The sequence below is a fragment of the Aethalodelphis obliquidens genome, unplaced genomic scaffold (assembly GCF_003676395.1).
Source record: "Aethalodelphis obliquidens isolate GAN/ISIS:26980383/991018 unplaced genomic scaffold, ASM367639v1 scaffold46, whole genome shotgun sequence".
In the NCBI taxonomy this organism is placed as follows: domain Eukaryota; kingdom Metazoa; phylum Chordata; class Mammalia; order Artiodactyla; family Delphinidae; genus Aethalodelphis; species Aethalodelphis obliquidens.
In genome coordinates this window covers 6,170,556-6,198,320 of record NW_020837990.1, presented here as the reverse complement: position 1 = coordinate 6,198,320, position 27,765 = coordinate 6,170,556, and the positions used below count along the sequence as shown (strand labels likewise).

Genomic DNA, 27,765 nt, shown 5'->3' with positions numbered 1-27,765 from the left:
AAGAAAAGGTTTTATAGGTTTTCAGAAACCAGGAGAGGAGAGGGTGGCCAGCGGGAGCCAGAGCTGTTTGCACAGAGCTGTGGGGTCAGGGGCAGGAGGTGGGATGTTAGAGACCCACTGGGAAGCCTTTGCCTCTGCTTCCAAACACTTTTGCCCATCTCTGGCTGTCCATGGTCATTTTGAGATTGGCTCCCAGTCACCCCTCCCCCACCCACTCCTAGGTCTCTGGGCTGCAAGAGGCCAGTCCACTGCCCTTTCCCAGTCACAGCCTGATGTGATTGATGGCTTTGGCATCGCTCCACCCTGGGTCTGAATTCTCTGCTATTTTCTGTGTCACCTTGAGTGTACCCATAACTTAGTATAACAGGTCTCCTCATCTGTAAAAGTGAGAAAAGAATGCATGTTTGGGGAGTTGTCCTGAGTACTATCAGCTGATACACATAGAATATTGAGCTCAGGGCCAGGCACAGAGTAGCTACTCAGTAAATGGTGTTCATCCTGATTAGTCTAGCCAGCTGTCACTCACCCTGCTACCACCCCGGCCCCACCCTCCAAACCCTTTGAGGCTGGATATGAGCCCGCCCATCCCACAGCCCTTCCCAAGAGCATCAGCTCCTGTGGAGAGCCCACAGGGTGTGAGCCTGCTATGGGACAGGATGGGAAGGCTGAAGACTTTGACAAAGCTGGGAGGGTGAAGGGAGGAGAAGGCTGAAAAGATTGTCACCATTTTCTACAGTCTTGATTGAAGGACAGGGGAAGCTTTGCCCCAGCTGGAGGCCCAAAGGTACAAGTTAGACTTGGCCTGATCTTTGGAAAGAAGTTCCTGAGGGTTCCTAACTCCAAATTTCCACCCTCTTCCGGCCTATTTCTCACTGTGAATAGGGGCTCGCCACCTACCCTCTCCCTACCACCATCGCTAAGTCGGGTAAAGATGCAGCCTGGGGTAGAGCGTGACTGAGTAACAAGGCAGAGGGACAGGAGTTTGCCCATTCATGTGTCCTGTTTATCTTCAGGCAGGCAAGCAAGAGTTAATCCTACTTCTATCATTTGAATCCTAAAATGAGGGCTGCAGAGGGCCATTGTCAGTAAATTTAGACAGCATCTAAAAGTATGCCCTGACATATGAATCTTCTCGACAACACCCCCAAGCTATGCTTGAATACCTTCCGGGATGGGGAGCTCATTACCTCAGAGAAACTCAACCCTCTGCACAGCTCTGACTTCCATTGGATCAATATCTGCCTCTGTCCGCCAGCCCTAATGTTTCGCCCTGGGGCAGAATGGGTCAAGGCGAATCCCTCTCCTTGTGGCCACAGCCCCACTCACTGTATTAGCCATCAGCTGTGACACACACTTCCCCTCCAGGAGGTACACACCCCCTTCTTTTGCCCATTTGCCCACAGGAGGGTCTCAGTCTGTTGAGGCAAACAGTTCTAGTCCTATGCCACCTGTTTACAGGGAATTTGTCGCCGTTGAGAAGCAGAGGCAGCTGCAGTTGGGATAAAAGTGCCTTTGCCAAGGCTGTAAGGGACAGCCCCTCTCATGGACTCCAGAGTAGCCAAGCTGAGCACCCAGTGTCCACTTGGCCCCCTTCCCAGCGCCTCGTGGGCTCTCGAAGTCATTATTGCCAGAGAAAAGGAGAAGCTGCTTTACAAGCTCCCTACTCCCAACTCACCTACTCCCACCACCTCCCTCCCGCAGTCTTTCTCCCTTTTCTAGACAGAGGCCTCCTCAGCCCTGCAGAGGAGTGGGGTCCTAGGCTAATCTGTTTTAGGACCAAATTTATGGGCCATGTCACGATGCCAGGATATAGTTCTAAGATGGGCTTCCTTCCCCATGGCCCTCTGGAGCTCTCAAACACTGGGTGGCCGGAGCCTGTCCTAAAAGGTGGTTGGTACCCTGCACATCAGCATGGTAGCAGGCAGCCAGGAATGACTAGAACCTGGCAGCCTTCAGGGTCAATTTCACCATGGCCATCCGAGAAGAGAGCCCGCAGCGCCCTGCCAGCATGGACCTTCTGAGCCCCTGCAGTGCCGAAGGCGGAGGGCAGGAGACCTCAGTGGGGACCTGTGCTCCTGTGCCCAGCTGCCCAACCCATATCCCACCAGGCACTGCCCCAGCTTCCTCTCCCCTGAAGTTTTTTAGCACAACACCTGCAACATGGGAGGGAGACAAGTGGCCTAAGATGGACCATATACAAACCAGCATGAGGAAAGGCACTCTACTGAGGTGTGGAATGGGACTTGGAATGGCGACTAAAACCAAGCTCTGTCATTAGCCTACTGTGTGACTTTGGGAGAATGACTTTCCCTCTCTGAACCTCAGCTTTCAAAACTGTGCCCTTACAAGAAGCATGGGGGCTTCTTTTTTTTCAACTCAAGCCCACTGGGAAGGGGCAGGCAGGAGCCTGGGCTGGTGTGGGCTGCTGTGCCGAGCTGTGCCGAGCGCTAGGCTCAGACTGGGTGTGGGCTGTGGGAAGAACAGGCGGCCTGGAGCCAGCTGGGAGATCCTGGATTGTCCTTGACTCATCTTGTGGCCTTAAGCAAATCACTTCCCCGACCTGGTCCTCAGTTTCCCTGTCAGGATAATCAGGAGACTTGGCCAAGTAGTCCCCGGGATCCCTCCCCTCTCTGATGTTGTAAAGATCTACTCTTCCCCCTCCCCCGTTCCTTTTGGGCCTCAAAACCTGTCCTGGGGACTCTGAGAGGCTCCGCATACAGACTACTATTCCGGGGCAGCCGGCCATGGGCAGGCCGATGGCTGTGCCTGAGCCCTGCAGGGGCTCCGGCGGGAAGCAAAGGAACGGTGGGAATGGAGAGGCACCAGCACCTCAGGTGGGGGACACGGGAAGCCGGTGAGCAATTCTGAGCTGCGGGGTGGGAGCTAGCCCTTCCCGCACACGGCAGCCCCCTCCTCAATCAGAACTACCTCACCAGGCCCCAAGCAGGCTGAGCCCCAAAACATCAGTTTAGGGGAGACACCTGAGCCAAACCCAGTCCTCCCAGAAGCCAGGCCCAGCTCCACAGTGTCCTCCAAGTGTTCTGGGGGAGAAGCCTTGGACTGAGTTAGATGCTGCGTCCACCCGGAAGGAACCCAGCACCTGAGTCCACATCCCCTGCCTCAGTTTCCTATCTGTTAAGTAGGGAAGCATCCTCTCTGACATCCCATCCTTGGAAGGACTCAGGGGCTCCAAGGGCAGACATCCTTTTAAACCAAGGTACCTTTGGTTCTGTCAAATACCAGCCACCTCTGTTTAACACTGCCACCTTCTATCTGGCTTCTTTCTCGGGTAGCAGCTGCCGGCATTAGGACTACGAATGTTAGGCTACTCTTAGAATAGTCTAAAATGCATCTGACCACTAAACTAGTGGCGAAGGTCTCTGGGTTACCAGGGAGCAGGCAGAAATGACAAAGGAACCATGAGAAAAGTAGAAACCAAGCACTTCAGCATTCCCTTGCATTCAGAAAGCTGAGGACTTTCTTATCGGGTGAGCCTCCTTGGCAAGGGTGTGTGGGTGTGTGTGTAAGAAAGAGAAAAGTGCAAAGAGATACAAAACCAGAAGGCAAGAGAGGAGAAGACTGGGTTGTCTGGGAGAGCAGAGCCCCTGGGCCAGGTGGTTGCCTTTGGTCCTGAATTGAGGACCGATTCAGCAGCACGTAACTAGGATAGAGCAGTTCGCAGATGGGACATGAGCGACCTGATTCTTCCCTGCAGCCACCCTCATCCGTGAAGTTGCATGAGGGCAGACTCTGCACCAGCTGTCAGCTATTCCTCTTGAGCCCAGAGCAGATGAAACAGATGTCTGCCTAGTCAGACACAGCTTAGAAACAGGGGGCAGGAAGGATGGCCCGTCCACCCATGGAAAGAATAGACAACATCGGCATGATGGTTAGCCTTGGGGACATAAAGTGTTGTCATCTTCCAGAAATAACCAAGAGCCCTCCAAGAAGTGGGTGTTTAGACACCCTGTCCCCAGGGTGCTTTCAAGGTGGATGGAGTCCCCCAGGATTCTGTGAAGGCAATGAGGGGAAAAGAGGAAACATCTAACAAGAGGGGAGCAGAATGATCTCATCATTGATGGGGACCCAGCAGTGTCAATGGCATCACCAGGAAAGGAACAACAGGACTCCCTGTGAAAATCCTGGCACCGCCTCAACTTGCCCCACTCTGCACCCCTGAAAAAAGTCACACTCAAGGGATGTTCAGGGGAGACCATCTGTTTATTGCAGCCAATAAATCCAAGCAACGAGACAAACTGCAACAGAAACTGTCTGCTCCCCAAAGCAGACACATCACAGCAGTTGGGTCACAGAGGACCATTTCAGTTTCTCTCTCCACCACCTCTTCCATTACCACATAGCACATAAATCCTAGAAAGTGCATAAGTAGTTGTGTTTTCCCCTCCAAGTGCACAAAGAGCAATAAGAACGTTCCATAATTTGCCTTTGGTGAATCAACTCAAAACACTGAGAAATGATTGTTGCCCCCTCAACGTAACTTCCAGGGTGGATGTAGTGAGATGTTTTATATTTGTATATATAATATATCTCTACCTATATATAGACTATGTACAAACGCATCAGCAAGCTTCAATAAAGGAAGACATCAGCAAGAGGCACAGCAAGAGACACAGGCTTTCTATCCTTAAGACGTATGTAGGAAGAAAAATTTCTCCATTCATCGCCCGTTCCAATTGCACCAAGCCATTCCTATGGCCTGGGACTGTCTTTTGGACCTGGCCAGCATTTTCAATTGTCCATCTGCTTAAACTGACCTTGCAAATACTTACCAGCCCAACCTCACCAAGGAGACTCACAGGGAGAAATACGGATCCAGCTTTTCCTTTTTATAAATTGGGAATAACTGTGATTAGTCCAGAGCCAGGGGGCAGATAGCTATTTCCAAAGCCAGTTCCAAGGCACCTCAAGGCATTTCAGTCCTGAAAAAGTGTGCTTTGTTCCTACAAGCTAAATCCCATGGGTTGGCGAGCCCATCTCTCTTCACGGGGGCCCTTAATTAGGAGAAAGGGACAGATACAGGGTTCCAAGAGAGCAGGAGAGGCAGAGGCAGTTGAGAAAACCAGCAGACTGAACCCAGCAGAGCGCAGTGATGGGAACATGCAGCCAGAAGTAGGGCTTGAGCCCCACGGTGCAGGGTGCTGTGGAAACATCTCACCAGTCTCCCACCTCTACGCACAGAAGCTCCATTTTGTTCCCAGCCTCATTGCCCTGGGGGAGGCAGCTCTATGAGGCCTCTGGAAGAGACTCTAAGAGGCTTGGGGAGAAAGTGCATATGAGGATGGGTACCTGAGACAAAGGTGGTTCCTGGCCCATCCCCATCTGCTTGGGCGCCTGAGGCCCCTGGACAGGCACTGCTCTCCCTAGGACCCTCTAGGGCAGGGCAGAGAAAGGAAGGAACCCAGAAGTCTTGGGCTTCTTAATAGAGAGTTAGGACTTCTTAGAATAAACCTAGGGAATCTTGCAAACAATTTCCCTAAATGTTATGAGTCCTGGAAAAAGAAAAGTTCCCAGCATCCACACAGATCCTCACTCATCCCGGAAGAGGAGAGCACTTAAGAAGTTGCCAAAAAGTGAAACCTGCAAGCTGCAGACATGTGATTACAACCACGCTTGGTCTCAGCTGGAACGAGGGTGCCCACTACCCATCTCTCCCCTCTCAGCTGGTTGGCTCCAAGGATGGGCAATGTCCACCTACCCCAGGCATCCTGGGGGCTTAGCCCACCCCCATTGGCAGTGTGTTGATTGGCAGTTAGGTACTGATGAGCTAGAATTTCCAGGTGAGCTGGACTCATCCCACCCAGGAGCTCTCAGGCTGATTGCCCACCCTCCACTCTGTCCGGCCTCTCACCCTCTTCCTTATTGCATCTTCCCTCTTTCCTTCCTTTCCCCCCTTCCCAGGGCCCAGATTCTGGAATCTCTTCCTTTTTCTCCTACTCCAGCCCTGGAAGCAGTGGCTGCAGAGGTGGAATTAGATGCACCAAAAGAAAATTAATCTTGGTCCCCACAGTGCTGACCTAGCAGTTCCCAGCTCTGTTATGGCTTTGTGTACATCTCCAGTACCTGGCCCAGTGCCTGGCACACAGGAGATCTCAATAAATGGGTGTTGAATTGAAGTGAATTAAACTGAATCGCCCATATGCTATTACTCTCTCCCCAAAAAGGCCATCTGCTGGGCAGAGGCAGAGAGGGGTCCCGGAAGCTGTCAGAGTCCCATCTCTACCCCCTTTCCCCAGACTCCTGCCCTGGGCTCTGACCCCCTGAGCCCAGGCAGGGCCTGAGCTCTGAGAAAGGCTGGGAAGTGCTGCAGAGGGTCAGCCTGGGGTGGGCGTGGGGCATTCCAGCAGCTCTACCCTCCCACTCCCATCACCCCATCCCTGCCTCAGTCACAGCCTGGAGGGGCTGGGCTCCAGGGAGGTGAGCAGGGCTGGAGGAGCTCACCTCCCTCCCCTCATCTCCTTCATCTCTCTGTCTGCAGAGGCCCCTCCCACTGGGCAAAGCGTGGCTCTATTCATCCAACCTGGAGACTGAGGAACCAGAGGAGAAGCAGGCCCCTCGGTTGTGAGTTTGAACCTCAGTCTCCCAGTCTGTAGTATGGGTGACTTGGCTAGCTGATCTCTGAGGATCTTCCAAGGCAGTTTCTCTCTGTCTCTCTCCCGCTCCTGAGGCTTGAGCAATTCCCTCTTCATGTGAGTAAAATGGCAGTGAAAGTTGGCTCCCCACAAATGCTGCTTTCCTCCCCCGCAGAGAGAACTGTCGGGGCAGGGGAGGGTGTGACATGGCTCCAGATGTGACATGGCCACAGGGTCTCAGAGGCTACAGGGCTCCCCTCAGGCTTCCCTCAGGGCCAAAAGCCAGATGAAACCCTGCTGAGGGTAACGGGGAAAGTCTGAACAGAAGCCCCAGCGAGGCCCCTGCTCTGCACACCTACTCCTCTGACGTGGCTCCCACCCCCTCTCTCCTTGTCTCCGCACCTCAGCTGCTCCTGGCCCAGGTGATGGTGGCCACCCTGGGGGAGGAGGCAGTCAACCTTGAACTCCATTTTACAACGGAGCCCGCAGCCCCTGGTCCCTCAGCTAACTTTGCAGTTGCCTCCTGTGAGTGGGTAACTGCGGTGAAAAATGACCAGCACCTGGAGAAACACGACTCTCCGCCCCCCACGGCCTAGCTCAGCAGCCCTTTGGTACTTTTCCTGCCAAAAATCCCAAGGGCTTAAGCAAGCCCACAGAAACCCAGAGGCTTCTGTGGTAGCAGCTATCGAAGGAGAAAGGTGAGAGCAGAGCTCCCTGGGCCAAGGCTTGTCTCCAGCTGCCTCCAGCTTCCTTCCCTTCAAGGCCCAGGAAACGCACGGTCATCCCTTCAACACACCCCCAAGTTATAGGAACCCATCACCACCCCCGTGACAAGGCTGCCCAGGGCTAGGGGCAGCTCTGGGAGCAGAGGCATGCCACACCCCAGGCCTTCTAGAGGCAGCCAGCAAAGCCCCATCCCAGCTGCAGGTCCCCTCTGAAGCGGCCACCAGACCAGTCCACGCACTGGGCAGACTGGACAGCTGGCCTCCTCCTCCTCCACTGCCCACCCTCCCCCTTCTCTCTCTGCGCCCCTCCCACAGGCCTCCTGCCTCTTCTCAGAGGCTGGCAGTTTTGAGCCTGCTTCTCCCTCCCCCCAGGGCCCACACATCCCAGACGCCAGGGCAGGTTTCTCGAATCAAAGAGAGGTGAGTCTCTCTTGGTGCAGGGTGGCGGATACGAAGGGAGGGGTTCAGGAGGCCCCAGGTCAGCCCTGGGATCCTGGTTCGAGAGAAGCACACCAAGAGAGGGCAGGCGGGGGCACACAGTGCGGGGCGGAGAGTGGAAGGGAGACAGGACGCAAGGGAGGGGCTGCAGGGCCGGCCGCCCGCCCGTTACTTGGTGCCATTGTCCGCGTTGCCCTCTCCATCCGTCTTGCCCTCCTCCTCCGTCTTCAGGTCATCCGTGCTCAGTTTCTGCTCCTTTTTCCTCCTCACACACTTTACTACCATCAGCACCAAGATGACCACAGCCAGAAAGCCCCCGACGGAGGCGCCCACGATCACGGCCACAGTGGAATCCCGCTCAGGGGGCTCTGGAGAAGGAGAGGAAACAGACGCGCTGAGCCCTAGGGCTGGAAAAGGGAGCCTCGTCCACTGGTCCCTGCTCCCTGCAGTAGGTGTGGGGTGGTCCTGACTTTACTCTCCTCCGTGGAAAGCACTCTAGTCAAAGCAAAAATCAACCCAGGCCATGGACCTCTAAGCGCCCCACCCACCCCATAATCCCAGGACACCTAAAAGCCCCAGGGGAGGGCACTATAATGCAGTATCCAAGAAGATGGACTTTGAGGTCAAATGGACCCAATTTGAGTCCTGATTGTACTATTTATTAATTGTGTGACCTTAGGTACCTTACGTAGCCTCAGTTTCCTCATCTGTAAAATGGGAATAATCATAGTACCTCCCTCATAGGGTTGTATGAGGATGAAGTGAGATATTGCATCTCGAGAGTTTAGCCCTAGCTATAACTGAGACATAGCAAGTGTCCAACAAATGAAAGCTGCTCTTCGGATTCTTAAGATCGTGATCGTGCTGGACAGCATCATCAGGACTCCCTGAGACATAGTCCTCAAGGACGGGAAGGAGTAAAACAGATGCCTTCCACCCAGCACGTGCTGTTGCTCCCGCCCCTCAGGAGGGCACAGCCTCTCCCAAGGAGCCCCAGCTAGTCCTGCTGGAGAGTAGCTGGGTGGGAATGGGCAGGGCCCCCCAGCAGCCCCTCACCTTCCATGAGGACTTGCAGGTAGATCTTGCCGTGGCCGCGGTGGCGGTCGGGTGGGTTCATGATGTAGCAGTTGTAGGTGCCCTCATCCTCCAGCTGCACGTTTCTCAGCGTGACTGACACGTCATACTTGCTGGGGTTCCCTGAGAACTCCACGCGGTCTCGGAACCGCTCCAGCTTCAGGTTAATGATCTTCATGCGGAACTGGAGAAACTGGGGCGGCAGGAGGCGACAGGATAGGGGGCTGCATGAGCAAGGAGCTGCAAGGACAGCAGGATGCCCCTCCTCCCATGCCCCCTTCTACCTGGAAGAGAGGCAGTCACCTCTAGGTCTCTGCCACCCTCCCAGGGCCACCCAGGCACGACAGCACACCTCTGCCAATGCCCTCAGGAGCAGATAGCCCACCAGGGTATGCTAGGGTCCTGGTACAGTGCAGGGGCAGGTGGTGGGAAAGGGGAGCTTCACGCTGTGGGGCTCCTGCCTCCCCCACCCCTGCCTCCATCTGAGAACTCACCATCTCCTCGGAGCAGTTACTACACTCCTGGTAAGTCCAGTTCAGGGAGAACTGTTTGTGGTTCACGGTGTAGCAGGAGTTGAAGGTGCAGGACAGGCGGGCATCAGAGCCATTGAGGACGTTGAGGGTGGTAGGTACTGTGACTTCCATGCTCCTCCCTGGTGGCACTGTGGACAAAGCCACAAGCTGGTGAGGATTCTGGCAGACAAGGCCAGGGAGGGGGCAAGCCTCTGCATCTGGTGGGGAGCGGAGCAGAGCTAGGACAGCTGGCGGGGTCCCTTACGGCTGAAATTAGGGGGTGGGGTGGAGTGGGGTGGGCAAAGCTCCTAAGCGGTAACTGATGTGGCCCTTGGGGTGGAGAGAGAGCACATCATCTGTCAAGCCAGGGACAGACAGATGGCCTCAAGCCTTCCCTCCATCTGGCTGTCCTGCCACAGGCCTGTCATGGCCACCTGATGGCTTAGACAAGGGGCTGCACGGTGCTGGCCTCGGTTCCCCCTTCTTCCCACCACTTTCAACCATCTCGGCTGAGCCAAAGCCCTTCCAGCTGAAGCTGCAGTGTCCCCTGGGGGCAGGCAGCCTTGAGGACAGATGCAGATACAGAAGGCCTCGCTCTCTATACCGCAGGGAAGAGTCAAGCCATATGCCCAGCCCAGCCCAGCCCCCTTCTCTTCCTCAGGCTCCTGGCAGGGACAGCAGATGGGCAACGGGAAGGAAGAGATGCCCCAGAAGAATAGGCACAATTCGAAGGGATCAACTGATGGGTCTACAAGGACAGGAGCCCCTTTTGGAGATGCCAGGCCTGGACACACCGCAGCAAGGAGCTGATACAGGCTGCAGGGACAGCAGGGTGCAGAATCCTCTGGGGAACACTGGACCTGGTCCAGGAGCCCTGGGCGTGTGGCCTGAGAAGGCCCATCCCACTCTGACATTCCAAGCAGGGCAGAGTCTAGGGTGAGGGGAGTGAGCCGAAGCCCTCCCAGCTGAAGCTGCAGTGCCCATCCCACCCCCCGCCCACAGAGGGGCAGAAAGCCTTGGGCGCGAGATTTAAGGGGGTGCCCACCCTCAGGGTCATGCAAACACCTCCTTAAATTTTGCACCCTAGGCACTGCACTCACCTCACCCTAGCCCTGGGCTGAATTCCAAAATTCTCTGCCAGTATGCTCAAAACCTCATCCCAAAAGATGAATATTCTTTATAAAGGAGAAGCAGTAATGCTCAGTATCAATCATTCATTCACTCATTTACCAAATATTTATAAATCACCTCCGGTGCCCCAGGCACTCAGTCTAGGGCCCAGGGATTATTGCTATGATGGAGGCAGGCAGAGGTACTGTAACATGGAGCTTATATCCTAGGGAGGGGGACAGACATTAACAGGGAAAAGAAATAATGTAACTTTAGCTATTGATTCACAGGCAAGGGCTGTAAAAAATAAACAAGGTGCAGGGTGTGTTTGACATCGGGTGGTCAGGGAGAGCTGCTCCGAGCGCTGCCCTGTAGGTGGCCCCACACTAAAGTGAAGGAGTGAAGCCATTTGAAATTTTGAAGGAATGCAAGGCAGCCGAACATCAAGAGGGAAGTTCCAGGGGTTGGAATGAGCATCACGTATCTGAAGCACAACCAGCAGAGTGATCAAGGGGGCAACTGGAGAGAGCTGAGGTCCCAGAGTTAGGCCAGGACCAGGACACTATTCTGAGTGAGAGAAGAAGCCGCTAGGGGACGGCAGGGGGGCAGCTAGGAGGCACGGAGACCCCAGTAGATGTGATTCAATCCCAGCTCTGCCTTCTATCGGCTGGGAGAACATGGGCAAGTTCCTCTATCTTCTGAGCCTCAGGCCCCTCCTCTGTAAAACGCAGCTGATGATACCTACCTCCTGGGGTTACGGTAATAATTAAATAAGATAAAATATGTAAAGCAAAGGGTAGGGGAATTCCCTGGCGGTCCAGTGGTTAGGACTCAGCACTTTCACTGCGGTGGCCCGGGGTTCAATCCCTGATGGGGGAACTAAGATCCCGCAAGCTTCAAGGCACCGCCAAAAAAAAAAAAATACAAAATAAAAATAAGGCAAAGGGTAGCCTAAATTCTCCTCAAGTTCTGCCCCCTAAGCAGGAAGGGCTTAGGCAGGGCCACGTTGGAGCCTGACCCCTCGGGGCAGCCCCTTGGAATTCCCCCGGATTGCACAGGGCTCGCGTTTTGCAGAAGATTTCGCTGTGCAAAGCTGCCGGGCCCCACCCCAGGAACAGCAGCACTGCAGCCTGGAAGCAGGGATAGCGAAGCCCTTCCACTCGGCTCATCCCTTCGGATGAGTGGCCAGGGCCAGCAGGCAGGACTTAAGAACAGGAGATGCTCTGAACTGCTGGCCAGGGAGGTCAGGACCCAGCCCTAGATGGAGGGACAGGCACACGGCTCCACCTGCAAGGCCAGGTGTGCTGAAGTGCTCATCAGGGAAATACGAACTGGAGAGGCTGAGCGGCAGCCCCAGGAGAACAAAGCCCAGTTCCCATCTCCTCGCTCTCACAACGTTATGAAAGCACTGAGCACAGCGCCAGGCGAGGAGGAGGTGTGCTGAAAATGCCATCTCCGCCCCCGCTCTGCAGAGGCGGAGGTATCTTCAGGGAAGGAGCCCGGCAGGGCCTTGTCCTGAGCTTACCTCACATCCCAGGAACACCTTGCTTCTCTAGCACCTTCCCTGGGAAGGTTCCGCGACCTTCCCAGGGCACCTGAGCAAAAAAAGCCTCCAAGTGGCATTAGGAAGTAGGTCCCACACATCTGGCTGACCCATCCCTGCCTGTGTCCCGCCCCAGGCCACAACATCACTCCAGAGACAGAACTTGAACCCTACCAGGAGCTGCCTCCAACTTGAAGGAGCTAGCACTCTGCTGTGCGGGAGGGCAGAGCCCTGGGGAGTGAGGGGCCTTTTCTGGCCAGCAGGAGGGGGGCAGACTGAGAGGTGCAATGCGGCTCCTTCCCCGCATCCCTACGGCACAGCCTGCAGGAGGCACCAGGCGGACACGTGTGCCCTCTAGTGGTCAGAGAGGTCAACCGTCAAGTCCCAACTGCAGAGAGAGGAACAGGAGTCACCAAAGCAGGGGGAACCTCAGAAATTGTAGATCCAGCTCCATCATCTTACCAACGAGGAAACTGAGGCCTGAGAGAGACACACAGCAGGTAGGGACAAGCCGGGTCCCGAATCACGGTTCCTGACTCCCAGTAGAGCGCCCACTTCCGCCTGAGGTCTCCCAGTGTCCCAGCTCAGGGCAAGGGCCTTAGGCCTTTCACCAATCCAGGCCCTCGTTAAAGATGAGGAAATCATCGTGCAGCGAGGACAGAGCTGTGAGCAAAATCCTGGGCTCCTGGTGAGCTCTGCTGCTTCGGGAAATTAGCCGAATCCACGGCTAGGGCCACAAAGGGACTTCATAGTAACAACAAGATGCTTACTGTGCGCCAGGCGCTGTTTACATACCCTACAGATATCACCTCATTTAATACAGCAACCCTATTATCACCCCCACTTTCCAAGTGGGGAAATGGAGCACAAAAAAGTTAAATGAATAGCCCAAGTTCACAGCTGGTAAGTGACAAAGCTAGATTGGAACGCAGGCTGCCAGGCTGCCAGGCTCTAGACAGCAGGTTGAGGGGTGGAGGCTGGGTGAGGGGGTGAGTTTTGTACCAAGGGGTCCCAGGGCTCAGTCCTCCTGCTGTCTACATGGCAGGTCCAGCCCCCATGTCAGCCCCCAGGCAGTCAGGCTGGCCAGAGGGGAATGGTCTTCTTTAAAGGAACCTCCATACAAGGGGGGCTCACAATCTTCCTGGTTTTCCCATTTGGGACCATGTCTGGAGCCTGAGTCTCTGATCTCCAACTCACAGAAAGGAAATGATTCAACAAGGGTACCGTAAGGATGTGGCTTTTGAGCTCAGTTCCAAAACTTCACCAATGCCCAGGGCCCCTCACTCTCTCTAAGGTGTATCTGGGCACTTCAGGCCCCATGTCATATACTTTTCTAACTGGCCCGTCTTGCAGAGATCACAAAAATTTGCTCATCTCCTGTCAAACACTATTTCCTACACAGACTAGAAGTTAATTCTCTTCATGCCTCTTTCCAACCCTACAGCAACCTATGAGGTAGGTTAATTTTTTTCTTGGTTAAAAAAAAAAAACCAGAGTTTGTCTAAGCAGAGAAATTAGTCCCCACCCTTCTGGAGCACGCTGTGTCCCAGGGCAGCCCCTGCTACCCAGGTGACTGTGACACGCAGCCCAACTCCTGGGCTGCCTTACCATTCAGACCCACCACCTCAGGTCTCCCTCGCAGGCCAGGCCACCCCCATGCAGCCGGGAGAGCACCTGTCCTTGTCACCCCTCATCCCCAATTGCCATTGGCTCCCTGCTGCTTTCAGGATCTCGTCCAGGCTCCTGGGCTTCTGAGCCCTTTGCCATCTGGGACCATCCAGCATCCCAGCCTCATTTCCTGTCCTGCTCCCAACCCTTCACGCTTCCTCCACTCCAGTGACCCTGGAGTTCTTACTTTCCTGAAAACGCCACCTTCTTCCACTCCTCCATGCCTTTGCATGTGTTTTTGCTGCAGGTTGGAAAGCTCATTCACCCTGCTGCCCCTGAGCCCTCCTGCTTACCCCGCAGATCCCAGCTAACAAGGCATCGCCCCCATGGCAGCTTCTCCAGTGCCCGTGACCTCTCCCCAGACCGGGAGGTTTCTGTCACTTCCAGACCGGGAAGCAGAATGGCATAGTGGCCAAGACCAGCGCTCTAGCACCGTGGTCTGATCTTAGGCAAGATGGTTCACCTCCCAGCACCTCAGTTTCCTCATCCGTAAAATGGGAGACAACAATAGGTCCTACCTCCTGGGGCCGTTGTGAGGATTGAATACTAAAACATAAAGCTCACAGCGGTGCCTGGCTCATGGTCAGCCCCCACCAAAGGTTAGCTGCTAACAGCACATGGGATGCTGCATTACTATTTTTTGTTTATGTTCCCTAGTCCCTCGGGAGGCTCTGGGGAGCTGATTCTTATTTATCTTGGCATCCCGGGACCCGGAACAGCATGTGACACACAGTGGGCACTCGATAAAAGTCTGAAGAGGGAAGGGAAGGTGTTTTCCCCTGTGTGTCCGTGTGCAGTGGGGTTGAGTGAGGACCAGACTCCACTTTCTAAGCCTCGCCTAACATAACCCAGACTTTGGTAACCAGGCCAGTGACCGTGGAGCCAAGAGTTTTGAGACAAACTCTAAGGAAAACCAATCATTTGGATTGCTTCTAACTGAAAACTAGTCCCATGTGCTTCTGTGGTGTGTACAGCAGGTTGGCCAGCTGTCCCCTGTCCCTTTGTCAGCTCTGTAGTCATCCTCGCAAACCCAGGCCCTGTGTCAGTCCCCTCCCTTGTCACTTGGGACATCCCTCCATCTTGGGGACTGATGCTGCTACAACCACCAAGGTTCCATTGTCCACTTGAGCCCTCGGCCTCGGAGTACCAGGGCCTGTCTCATCACAGCACCAATCAAGTTCAAGTTCAAGGTCCCTACTCCTGCACCCTCCCCCCATCCAGGTTTGCAGAGGCTTTAGCCTCCTCCCACCACCGCCTCACAGCCCCCATGCCCTGACCTCTTCACCCTAGATTCCATCTTCCTCTAAGCCACACCCTGGTCCTGGTCCCCGAGCCCCCTTACTTTCTTCACTTAGATAAGGCTCTCCCTCCTTCAGGAAGCTCTCCCTAACTCCCCAAACAGGTTGCCTGTCCTCCATCCTCATTTCCTTGCACACTGGTCACTCACCCAACTCCCCTCTTTTGCCTGTACTTAAGATTCTTTGATCCAAATTACTGTTACTATAGCAGCATCATTTCTTAAATATCGGGGGCAGTAGAATTCAGTGGTTAAGAATGGGGTGAAGCAAAAATAAATTCAAAATGGATTAAAGACCTAAATGTAAAGCCAGACACTATAAAACTCTTAGAGGAAAACATAGGCAGGACACTCTATGACATAAATCACAGCAAGATCCTTTTTGACCCACCTCCTAGAGAAATAGAAATAAAAACAAAAATAAACAAATGGGACCTAATGAAACTTAAAGCTTTTGCACAGCAAAGGAAACCATAAACAAGACAAAAAGACAACCCTCAGAATGGGAGAAAATTTTGCAAATGAAGCAACTGACAAAGGATTAATCTCCAAAATATACAAGCAGCTCATGCAGCTCAGTAACAAAAAACAAACAACCCAATCCAAAAATGGGCAGAAGACCTAAATAGACATTTCTCCAAAGAAGATATACGGATTGCCAACAAACACATGAAAAGATGCTCAACATCATTAATCATTAGAGAAATGCAAATCAAAACTACAATGAGGTATCACCTCACACAGGTCAAAATGGCCATCATCAAAAAATCTACAAACAACAAATGCTGGAGAGGGAGTGGAGAAAAGGGGACCCTCTTGCACTGCTGGTGGGAATGTGAATTGGTTCAGCCACTATGGAGAACAGTATGGAGGTTCCTTAAAAAACTAAATATAGAACTACCATATGGCCCAGCAATCCCAGTACTGGGCATATACCCTGAGAAAACCATAATTCAAAAAGACACATGTACCACAATGTTCATTGCAGCTCTATTCACAATAGCCAGGACATGGAAGCAACCTTAGTGTCCATCGACAGATGAATGGATAAAGAAGATGTGGCGCATATATACAATGGAATATTACTCAGCCATAAAAAGAAACGAAATTGAGTTATTTATAGTGAGGTGGATGGACCTAGAGTCTGTCATACAGAGTGAAGTAAGTCAGAGAGAGAAAATCAAATACCGTATGCTAACACATATACATGGAATGTAAAAAAGAAAAAATGGTCATGAAGAACCTAGGGGCAGGACGGGAATAAAGACACAGACCTACTAGAGAATGGACTTGAGGATATGGGAAGGGGGAAGGGTAAGCTGGGACAAAGTGAGAGAGTGGCATGTACATATATGCACTACCAAACCGATAGCTAGTGGGAAGCAGCCGCATAGCACAGGGAGATCAACTCGGTGCTCTGTGACCACCTAGAGGGGTGGGATAGGGAGGGTGGGAGGGAGACACAAGAGGGAGGGAATATGGGGATATATGTATATGTATAGCTGATTCACTTTGTTATACAGCAGAAACTAACACACCATTGTAAAGCAATTATACTCCAATAAAGATGTTAAAAAATAAAAAAGAAAGGGGTGAAGTCAAACAAGGGGTTCAAATCTCAGCTCCCCTTAAACTACTGTGACCTTATTGGGCAAGTTACTTAACCTCTCTGTGCCTGTTTCCTCATCTGTAACGTGAAGATCATAATGTATCTGCCCCATGCGGTTACCAGTTGCCGCGAGGACTAAACAAGATACACAGCGCGTGGGCACGTGAAAAGAGTTCATAAAGCGTAGCTATTCTTAAGCACTTGCTATGTGCCAGACTCACAAAAAACCCAGGCAGTAGGTATTCTCCAGTTCACCCAGGAAAGAACTGAAGCTCAGAGGGGAGTAACTTGCTGATAGTATGAAGTAAATGACAAAGGTGGCTTTAAACCCAGATCGAGTCCAAGGCTCATGCTGTCTCTACTGCCTGAGCTTCCCTAACACTCCTGCTCTGTTGTTAATATGTTCAGTAACTCAGCAAAGCTCACAGGCCTTACCGTGCAGGCTGCCAGGGGCCCTGGGCTGTCTCTAGCACTCCAGCCCAATATCCAGCACAGCATGCCAGAGAAGGAGAGAAAAAGAGCAAGAGAAGGAGGGAGAGAGAAACTTTGTGATGGGGAATATTCCCACTGACAGCCGTTGGACTGGATCCTCAATTGCTATGCCAGCAATGAGTAAGTTTAAGAGCAAAAAGGAGACTACCTATAATGCAGGCTTGCAAGTGACCCCCTAGCCCACCTACCCACCAGGAAGTCCCTTAAGTGGCCATGTATGAAATTAGCATTTGGATCTCTTGACAGTCGGCAAGGTGGGGCTGGACAGTTCAGAGATGTGATCCAAAGGGCCACAACCACACTCATGTGTTCCCTTTTTTTCTTTTTTTTTTTTTTCTGATCCATTCACCTGACCCCTCCTCCACTCCATCTGGCCCAAGCCAGAGAGCTTCTCCATCAGTGCCTGCTTCAGCAGTTCTCTTCCCAATGCAGAGATCGCTCCCCAAGGCTGCTTCCCACCTACGCCTCCACACACTGCAACAAATCGGTGGTACAGATTTCCAGGAAGCCAGACCCAGACTCAACTTTCTGCCCCTCTACTCCCCCCCGTACACTCTTTTCTGACAACCTAAATCCACCAGATTCCAAAGATCAAGGTTCACAGAAGAAGCCCCTTAAGGGAGCATTAAGTCCCAGGAGATTTGTAGCAGCTAAAAGAAAAAATCCATGAAGAGGCTCTGCACATCAGCCTACCCTCGGCCCCCAGCCCCACATATGTCCATTTCAGGGAAATCCAAAGAAAAATCACCTCCCTTGACAATTGACACCTCCGAGGAACCCTCAGATCCCCTGACCCAACGTTTCTGCGACCAAGTTGTCCCAGCGTTATGCAGTCCCCAGCCACATCTCCCCCCATCCCCGCGCCTCCCTTCCCAAGGACAACGCCGAAGGGAGGCTCAAGCGATGTCTTCTTTCCTGCCCCCGGCCCCCATCCTCCTCCTGTTGCGGCTGCACTTCTGTACCCTCAGAAGCATGCAGATGTGCAGTCTAACTTACCCAAAGAGAAAAAGAGACTGAGCCCCGTGAGACTGAAGGCAGGGCGAGGTAGCCAGGCATCTTTGTGCATTTTCAGAGACTGAGATGTTAGTCGGGTGGGATAGGGAGAGGGTGATTTGAGGGGCCGAGGGCTACAGGGGAGGAATGGTTAGATGCTAAAAGAAAAATGCACAGATGTACTTCAAAGACACATACAACATTAAGGAAGCTTTATTTCCATCTCTCTAATATGGCCGGCTTGTATGTTGCTGCTAAAAAGAGAGAGGGAGTGTGGAAGGGAGAGAGAAAAAAGTGGATGGAGTAAATTTTGTGGTTGGTGGATTTCGAAAAGCAGGTGGGAGGGCATAAAAAAATCTGTCTGCAAAGAGCAAAGTTCCTTGGAAATTTTTACCCTCCAAAACCAGAACTAAAGCATGGCCTGCCTTTCTTCTCCACTTGGGTGATGGTTGGAGTTGGAAAGTTGTTTGAGGAACCCATTTATTTCAAAGCTGCTGTGAGGGGTGAATTCTTTTTGTCATTTAAAAACACCCAAAAAAGGAGATGCTAGTTTTTGTTTTGTTTGAAAAGGGTTCAGGGAAATGAGGTGGGAGACTTTCAGGAAGTAAGAACTTCCTCATTTTTCTAGCATTTCCACTGAAAACAGAACAGCAGGTTGGTGTAAAAATACCTGAGAGCTCTTACAGTCATTTGTAACATGAACTTTTGGGGAATCCTGATTCAATCAAATCAACAGTAAAAAGACATTGTTGAGATCATTGGGAAGAAAATAAATATGGACTGGGTGTTAGATTATATTAATGAATAATTCTTGATTTGGTGGGGGGGACGTTAAAAATTTTTTGTGGTTGGGACTTCCCTGGCCATCCAGTGGTTAAGACTCCGTGCTTCCACTGCAGGGGGCACAAGTTCGATCCCTGGTCAGGGAACTATTATCCCACATGCCCCATGGTATGGCCAAAAAAAAATATTTGTGGTTATGTTCTTGGAGTGCTTATAGGTGAAATGATACGATGGTTGAAACTTGCTTTAAAATATTCCAAGAAAAAAAGTGGGGGGGAGGTAGGTGACACAAGACCAGATGTTGAAACTGGTTGTTTCAACAGATGTTGAAAAAGGGAGAAAACAATAGGCTAGTGTCACAAGTAGGAGAACTTGGGGTGGAGTACCCACGTGGCCCTAAGCAGATAAGGTGACCCCCACTCCTCTGGGGAGACATTTGAAGAGAACACAGGTTCTCCTGTAGCCACTACAGGCACTTGCGATGGGCCACTGGTGCAGCAAGGAGGGAGCCACCCACATCTTAGAGCATCAACTCTGTGCCAAGTCTTTAAAAGTTTGTACTTAATTGTAAGCCTGGAAGAGGTGATTTCTTCTCTTTTCTTTTTAAATTGCAATGAGGAAACAGAGGCCGACAGGGCCTAACCCACTCAAGTTACCTAGGATAGTTAAGGGCAGAGTCAGAGCCAGGACTCAAACTGAGGTCTGTGTGAAACACTGGGTATGTCCAGTATTCCACATCACCTGTTGCCAAGGGGAGGAGACACGACACCTTCCCTTGGGGTGTTTAGAGACACAGAGAAGAGCAGACTGGACTAGATGAAGCAAGGGGCCTCTGCGTGTGTGTGTGTGTGCGTGTGTGTGTGTGTGTGTGTGTGTGTGTGTGTGTGTGTGTGTAAAAGAAGGTGCTAAGAGGCAGGGCATGGAGGAACCAAATGAGAGGCCAGCACAGTGCTTGGTTCAAAGCAGACACTCAATAAACAGGTGTGCATAGCTGCACGGGGGCACCCTGAATGAATGAATGAATGAATGAATGAATTTGGAGAGGAGTGAGACATCGTCCACATCATCGTGAAGGCAGTAAAATCTGGCTGAGGCCGCTGAGGCTGTCCTAGGCTGGGGAGGAGTGAAGTGGGCCAAATTTGGGTGGCAGTTGCTAGAGGCAGAAAGGCGGAGAGGAGGCCTCTGTGCTTCTCCACACCAGAGGTGGTTGTCCATGCCTGCATCTTGCACAGACTGTCGCCAAAGTTCCTCTGTCACTTCCCCAGAGTCTGCCTGCAGCTGGCTCATGCATTCACAGAGCTCACAGCCCAAGGGAAGGAAAATCAGAGAAGAAGAGATGGGGCAGCCTAGGGAGAAAAGTGTCTTCCGGTGGCCACAACCCTCAGGCCCCAGGCCTCCTCCGCTGTCAGCAGTGGCCTGGCTCACAGGCGTGCCCGGAGAGATAGATTGGCACCAGCCCGTGCCCTGGCTCCCGCACAGCCCCTCGGCCAGGTCTGCAGCACCATGTCAGCCCAAGAGTTTTCGTTTGACATAGCCGGCCTCCTCCTTTTTCTTAATGCAGCTGAGCGTGCCTGTGAGGCCCAGGGAAGCTGATTACTGGGCTCACTTGGTCTCACACTGGGTCCAGACGCTTCTGTTTTGGGGACATCTGAGACAAGAAGGGGATCCAGAAGTTCCTTTGCCTCAATCCAGAATTTGGCTAAGAGAAACCAAGTATATGACTTTATAGACTTTGTCCAACTCAGCCCTCCAGGACCAAGGGTCAGAAGGCTCCAGTTCAGGGGAGAGACACCCTGGCAGGGTGAGTCGGGAGGAGAGCTACCCCAGAACCTCCCCTCAACTCACGTGGGCCTCCAGATGCCCATTTGCTCCAAAAGAATACGCTTTCCCCAGGAGCCAATACAAGCCTGAGAAGCAGAAACTTGAAGAGGTATTTTGCAGAATGAAGACACCACTGTTGAAGACTGGCCATTTGGGAAATGAAGCCCTATTTTCGGCATTTCTACCCAGTGCCATTCATCCATGAAGATTTTATTAGACAACACTCAATTACCTACCCTGCTGGGGAAGACTGTTACAAATAATCTAAAGGAAGGTAGCTTCCTTTTGCCTTTGGAATTCGTGGTTGAAGCTACAAAGAGGCTCCCTAGGTACCACTGCCTTACTGGACCAGCATCCTCAGCATCACCTGGGTTCTCCTTCGAAATGTACAGTCACAGGCCCTACCTCAGACCCAAAGAATCAGAATTTGCATTTTTAACAAGATCTTTAGGTGTTTCTTGAGCACAGTAAAGTTTGAGAAGTAACACCTTCAGCTAATACTAAAAGGTTCGCATCCCAGGAGCAAGGGGCAATGCAGGCCAGGTTTGTGGGGTTGGGGAGAAGGCACCGGCAAGCAGAAACAAACTTAGGGGTAAATGGGCAGAGCAACCGGCGGCCTGCTCAGGGATAACAATCTCACTCACCTCTCTCCTCTGCCCGGGCCCTTCCCAAGCCATTCCACACCAGGCGAGGTTTCTCTTACCCCCGCATAGGGCTTTACATCATGGTGTCTCTGCCTCTGCAGTTTCCTCTTCTAGGAATGCCCTTCCTCCCTTGTCTACTCAGCCAGCTCCTAGCCCTTCTTCAAAAATCTGCTACAAAGTAACCCCTTCTTTGTCGTACCTACATACCTCTCCTCTCTCTGCTGCTGTGACCCTGGGTCCATTCACTCATTTATCAATTCCCTCAGTCAACAAACTCAAATATCTATTTAATGTCCCCTATGTGCCAGACGCTAGGCTAGAAACCAGAGACCCAGAAACGAGTGATATACAGCTCATCCTTTGAGAGCTTACCTTCTAAATAGAGAGACAAATGTATCAATCCCCATCTACAGTACACCTGGGTTGCCCGAGTCAGGGAGTATTGTCATTTTTTGTTTATACATCTTACCTCCCCAACTAGACTGTAGCTTCTTAAAGACAGGGGTTGTGTCTTACTCTTTTTAGTTTGTGCTGGGCCACTACTGGTCCCTGAGCAGATGAAAATGAATGAATGAATGTCTATTTTACATCTGGGGAAACAGCAGAAACTCCATCAGCCTGACCTTTCACAGCCAAAGTGTGGTAGAACCAGGACTGGGAGCCAGGTCCAGCCACTCCACACCCTAGGAATTCCATTCAACAAGGGACTGTCCCACATGGGGTCAGGTGCTGCAAAGCTCACAGAAAAGACCTAAGCAGGATCTCTAAGAGTTTAAGATCTCTCACAGAAAAGAAAGCCTCACACCCATGAAACAATTAGAGAACATCAGAAGATAAAATCTGGTAAGTGTAGAGACATCTAGGAAGATGTGAGAAATAGGAGATCACCCAGGCGAGACTCAAGCAGGGCCTTGAAGGAATGTTGACTTGGGCAGGCAAGAAGGAAAAGGGAATTCCAGGCAGGGGAACACCAAGAGCAAAGGCTCAGAAGCACAAAAGACCAAGGTATATGGAGCAGAGGGTTCCTGTCACGGAAAGAAAAAAAAAAAATGAGAGACGTGGATGGGTAGACAAGATGGTACCCAACCTCAGAAGGCCATGAACATATGATGTGGACTTCAGACAAGGGCTTTGAAAGTTCTGGGACAAGTAAATCATGATTGCTCTCACCACCTATGAAATAAGAAAGGGTTTAGCTTTCTGTGAAAACTCCAAGTTCCCTTATTTTTTGATAAAGAAGGGGTGTTTCGAAAGTTGGGCTTTATAGAAGTGGTAATGGATCGCCTGATCTCCCTTGAGGAAGACCAAACCACATTTGCAAACCAGCTGGCCAGGACAGAAGGTCAGGAGTCTTGAGAAACTTTGTTTATTCTTAGTAAGAAGATAACTGGTCTGTGTTGGGATAAAACTTGCAACCTAAGGTTCTTTGGGTCTAAGCAACTGAGCCAAATCAGTGGCAGTGTGACCCCTTACACACATACACACACACACACACACACACACACACACACACACACACACAGAGCTAGCATTTTATAAAAAACAATTGCCAGTATAGACATGTAAGCATATGGGCTAGCCAGAAGGAGAAAGAGTGGGGTGGCAAAGAGAAACAAAAGACCAAAGGGCTGGCGGAAGGCTGCAGCCTTTAATAGGAGGCACATCTTCTGCAGGTCCGCAGTGGACAGACAGGCTGAACTGTTTTCAATTCCAATAGCCAAACTCTGACAGTGCCAGATTATCCATTATTCTTGGATGGTCCCACCCCCTCTACCCTTATGCTGCTTTCTGTTGGCAAAAGCCTGCTTGCTTCTGGAAGCCTTTGAATATGGGAGCATCTGGTGTCCTAGAGACTTAAAATACTACAAATTTGAGTAACAAAACTGCTTGGATCTACCAGGAGATCCAGCTCGCTCCATCTCCAGCAGGTTTCATACCCTTCAGAATGTCACCCCTTGGAGCTATGCAAAGCCCTTCCCTGAGCTCAGGTTCCTAACTCTTTCTTTGAATGGGAAGAGGGACTTAGGTATTTAGGGTTGCAAGGGCTTCCTGCCCATAGAAATAAAAATTAATGGGAGATGGGGACTGAATCATCAGAAGACAAATCCACTGGGGGAAACACACTGGAAGAGGATGGAGGGCCCAGACCAGGCTCTAGCCCCTAACTGACCTCATTTAGTCCCCACAATGTATTTTTATATCTGGGAAATAGCCTCAAAGAATTGACATAAACTTTGCAATACTGAAGAGAGAGTAAGAGGCAGAGGCAAGATATAAACCAGGCCTATTTGACCTTGAAGCCACTCCCTACGCCATATGCCTTCATGGCCCTGGATTTAGTAGACAAGCACCCCTAGGCGAAGGGCATGAGGGAGCAAGCAGGTCTTTTCCATGGTCCCTTGCAGGGCTATTTTGGTTTGGGGCAAAATTATATTTGACAGCTGTGGACTTGCACTCTCAACTTTGACTCCATGCCTGTGTATAAGAGGAAAATTTGTGGAGAGGTAGGCTTGTGGGAAAGAGGTGGGCTTCCTCTTCCTCCTCCTTAGAATGGAAGCCAAACCTTGGATGAATCAAATTCACATTTGAGGTGGGCAAGTCAGACTCTGGAGGGGCATGCCCACAGTTCCCGGGGGAAAGCACCCTCTGCAGGAAGGAACGTATGCAGAAGCTACCCAGCCCACCCTCCAGCTCTTATCCCAAGTATCCCCTTCCACCCAGAGCAACAGATGTACAGTCACCATCCATCCATCTCACTCGGTATCCTGAAGGTCATCATCCTAGGAAAACAATAATTGAGGAAATGGAAAAGGGCCCCTTAGCCCAGGAGAGCATGTTACCTTATAGCCCAGAAATGAAACCACTTCCTTCCCATGAACTCTTAGTATATGAAAGACTCCTCCTCCCCCCACTCCTTATCATGTCAACACATGTCCCCTCTCTGGTATGTCTTGAACAGGCTATTGCCTTCAATTCACATACTGTAAATTATTGACATACTCCTTATTGAGAGCTGACAGGTGAGAAGGAGACATTTAATGACTCTTAGCCATGGATGAACAAAAAGAGGCTTCAGGCCTCCAAGTGGAGACCTGAGAGCCTTTGGTAAAAGAGAAAGATAATGATGAGTGTGTTATAGAGGGTTCTTGATATTTGCAGAATTAAGGAAACCCTTCAAAAATGTAGCTCCACTTACAGCTACGTGTAAAAGAATGAAATTAGAACACTCTCTAACACTATACACAAAAATAAACTCAAAATGGGTTAAAGACCTAGATGTAAGGCTAGACACTATAAAACTCTTAGAGGAAAACATAGGCAGAACAGTCTATGACATAAATCACAGCAAGGTCCTTTTTGACCCACCTCCTAGAGAAATGGAAATAAAAACAAACATCAACAAATGGGACCTAATGAAACTTAAAAGCTTTTGCACAGCAAAGGAAACCATAAACAAGACGAAAAGACAACCCTCAGAATGGGAGAAAATATTTGCAAATGAAGCAACTGACAAAGGATTAATCTCCAAAATTTACAAGCAGCTCATGCAGCTCAATATCAAAAAAAACAAACAACCCAATCCAAAAATGGGCAGAAGACCTAAATAGACATTTCTCCAAAGAACATATACAGATTGCCAACAAACATGTGAAAGGATGCTGAACATCACTAATCATTAGAGAAATGCAAATAAAAACTACAATGAGGTAACACCTCACACCAGTCAGAATGGCCATCATCAAAAATTCTGCAAACAATAAATGCTGGAGAGAGTGTGAGAAAAGGGAACTCTCTTGCACTGTCGGTGGGAATGTAAGTTGACACAGCCACTATGGAGAACAGTATGGAGGTTCCTTAAAAAACTAAAAATAGAACTACCATATGACCCAGCAATACCATTACTGGGCAAATACCCTGAGAAAACCATAATTCAAAAAGAGTCATGTACCACAATGTTCATTGCAGCTCTATTCATAATAGCCAGGACATGGAAGCAACCTAAGTGTCCATCGACAGATGAATGGATAAAGAAGATGTGGCACATATATGCAATGGAATATTACCCAGCCATAACAAGAAACGAAATTGAGTTATTTGTAGTGAGGTGGATGGACCTAGAGTCTGTCATACAGAGTGAAGTAAGTCAGAAAGAGAAAAACAAATATCATATGCTAACACATATATATGGAATCTAAAAAAAAAAAAAAATTGTCATGAAGAACCTGGGGCAGGACGGGAATAAAGACACAGACCTACTAGAGAATGGACTTGAGGATACGGGAAGGGGGAAGGGTAAGCTGGGACAAAGTGAGAGAGTGGCATGTACATATATACACTACCAAATGTAAAACCAATAGCTAGTGGGAAGCAGCCGCATAGCACAGGGAGATCAGCTCGGTGCTTTGTGACCACCTAGAGGGGTGGGATAGGGAGGGGGGGAGGGAGGGAGACGCAAGAGGGAAGAGATATGGGGATATATGTATATGTATAACTGATTCACTTTGTTATAAAGCAGAAACTAACACACCACTGTAAAGCAATTATACTCCAATAAAGATGTTTTAAAAAATCTAAATTTAGAAAACACATTATAAAAAATAAATAAATAAACAAACTCAAAATGGATTTGAGACCTAAAGCTAAGGCCTGACACTATAAATCCCTTAGAGGAAAACACAGGCGGAACACCCTTTGACATAAATCGCAGCAAGGTCTTTTTTGACCGACCTCCTAGGGTAATGAAAATAACAAGAAAAATAAACAAATGGGACCTAATGAAACTTCAAAGCTTTTGCACAACAAAGGCAACTATAAACAAGAGGAAAAGACAACCCTCAGAAAGGGAGAAAATATTTTCAAATGAATCAACGGACAAGGGATTAATCTCCAAAATATAACAGTTCATGCAGCTCAATATCAAAAAAACAAACAACCCAATCAAAAAGTGGGCAGAAGACCTAAATAGATGTTTCTCCAAAGAAGACATACAGATGGGCAACAAACACGTGAAAAGCTGCTCAACATCACTAATTATTAGAGAAATGCAAATCAAAACTACAATGAGGTATCACCTCACACCAGTCAGAATGGCCACCATCAAAAAATCTGCAAACAATAAATGCTGGAGAGGGTGTGGAGAAAAGGGAACCCTCTTGCACTGTTGGTGGGAATGTAAGTTGACACAGCTACTATGGAGAACAGTATGGAGGTTCCTTAAAACACTAAAAATAGAACTACCATATGACCCAGCAATCCCCCTCCTGGGTATATATCCGGAGAAAACCATAATTCAAAAAGATACGTGTACCCCAATATTCATTGCAGCACTATTTACCATAGCCAGGACATGGAAACAACCTAAATGTCCATCAACAGAGGAATGGATAAAGAAGATGTGGTACATATATACAATGGAATACTACTCAACCCTAAAATGGAACGAAACTGGGTCACTTGTAGAGACGTGTATGGACCTAGAGACTGTCATACAGGGTGAAGTAAGTCAGAAAGAGAAAAACAAATATTGTGTGTTAATGCATATATGTGGAGTCTAGAAAAATGGTAGAGATGAACTTATTTCCAAGCAGAAATAGAGCTGTAGATGTAGAGAATAAACGTATGGATACCAAGGCGGGAAACGAGGGTGGGATGGATCGGGAGAGTGGGACTGACATATATACACCACCATGTGTAAAATAGATAACTAATGAGAACAGAATGTATAGCACAGGGAGCTCTACTCGATGCTCTGTGGTGACCTAAATGAGAAGGAAATCCAAGAGGGGATATAGGTATACATGTGGCTTATTCACTTTGCTGTACAGCAGAAACTAACACAACATTGTAAAGCAACTATACTCCAATTTTAAAAAGTGCAGCTCACTTAAGATTGGATCAGAAATCAGAGACCCACAAAAGACCTGCTCTTTATCCAGGCCCTGAATGGCTAAGAGGGAAAAGTGGGATGCAGAGAATGAGGAAGGCCCTGTGGGAATAAAGACGAGGAGATCTGAGCTGGGCCCAGACTAGAAATAGGAGTTCAGAACCAAAGGATTTTAAAAACTAACCTCATTAAATCTTACAATAGTAACCCAAAGGTAAGGGAGCCTCACATTTCAGACCAAGAGTTAAATCACTGGCTGTCCACTTTGGCGACGCGTGAGTGTCACTTTTGTAAAAGGTAAGTGCCCCAGCTCCACCCAAGAATTCCAAACCAGAGCACCTCTGGTGGAGCCCAGCAGAGAGCCACCAGCCACTCTGAAACCCAGCCAGAATCAAGAAGCACTGCGTTAAGTCAAAGAGCCGTATTCATACCCCACTTCCAACCCCATTCACCCCCTCAAAACCCCAGTGTGTAAGTCACAGCAGGGCTTTCCTCCAGTCACTTCAATTGTTTCAGGAGTTCCAGACCATAGATTCCTCACCAAGACTCCACTTGCCCCTCAGCCAGGGTAGAAACACAGGA

The 27,765-nt window shown here is 50.2% G+C and overlaps 1 protein-coding gene across 1 annotated transcript; it reads right to left on the bottom strand.

The window, feature by feature from the left end:
• Nucleotides 1-5,426: 5,426 nt before the first annotated feature.
• On the bottom strand, nt 5,427-18,949 carry SCN2B (sodium voltage-gated channel beta subunit 2). Its single transcript, XM_027082188.1, has 4 exons — nt 18,055-18,949; nt 9,322-9,488; nt 8,810-9,020; nt 5,427-8,121 (listed from the first exon to the last, which is right to left on the bottom strand). The coding sequence occupies exons 1-4, from the start codon at nt 18,122-18,124 to the stop codon at nt 7,922-7,924; spliced, it is 648 nt and encodes a 215-aa protein (XP_026937989.1). The 5' UTR covers nt 18,125-18,949; the 3' UTR covers nt 5,427-7,921.
• Between the last annotated feature and the right edge of the window lie 8,816 nt (nt 18,950-27,765).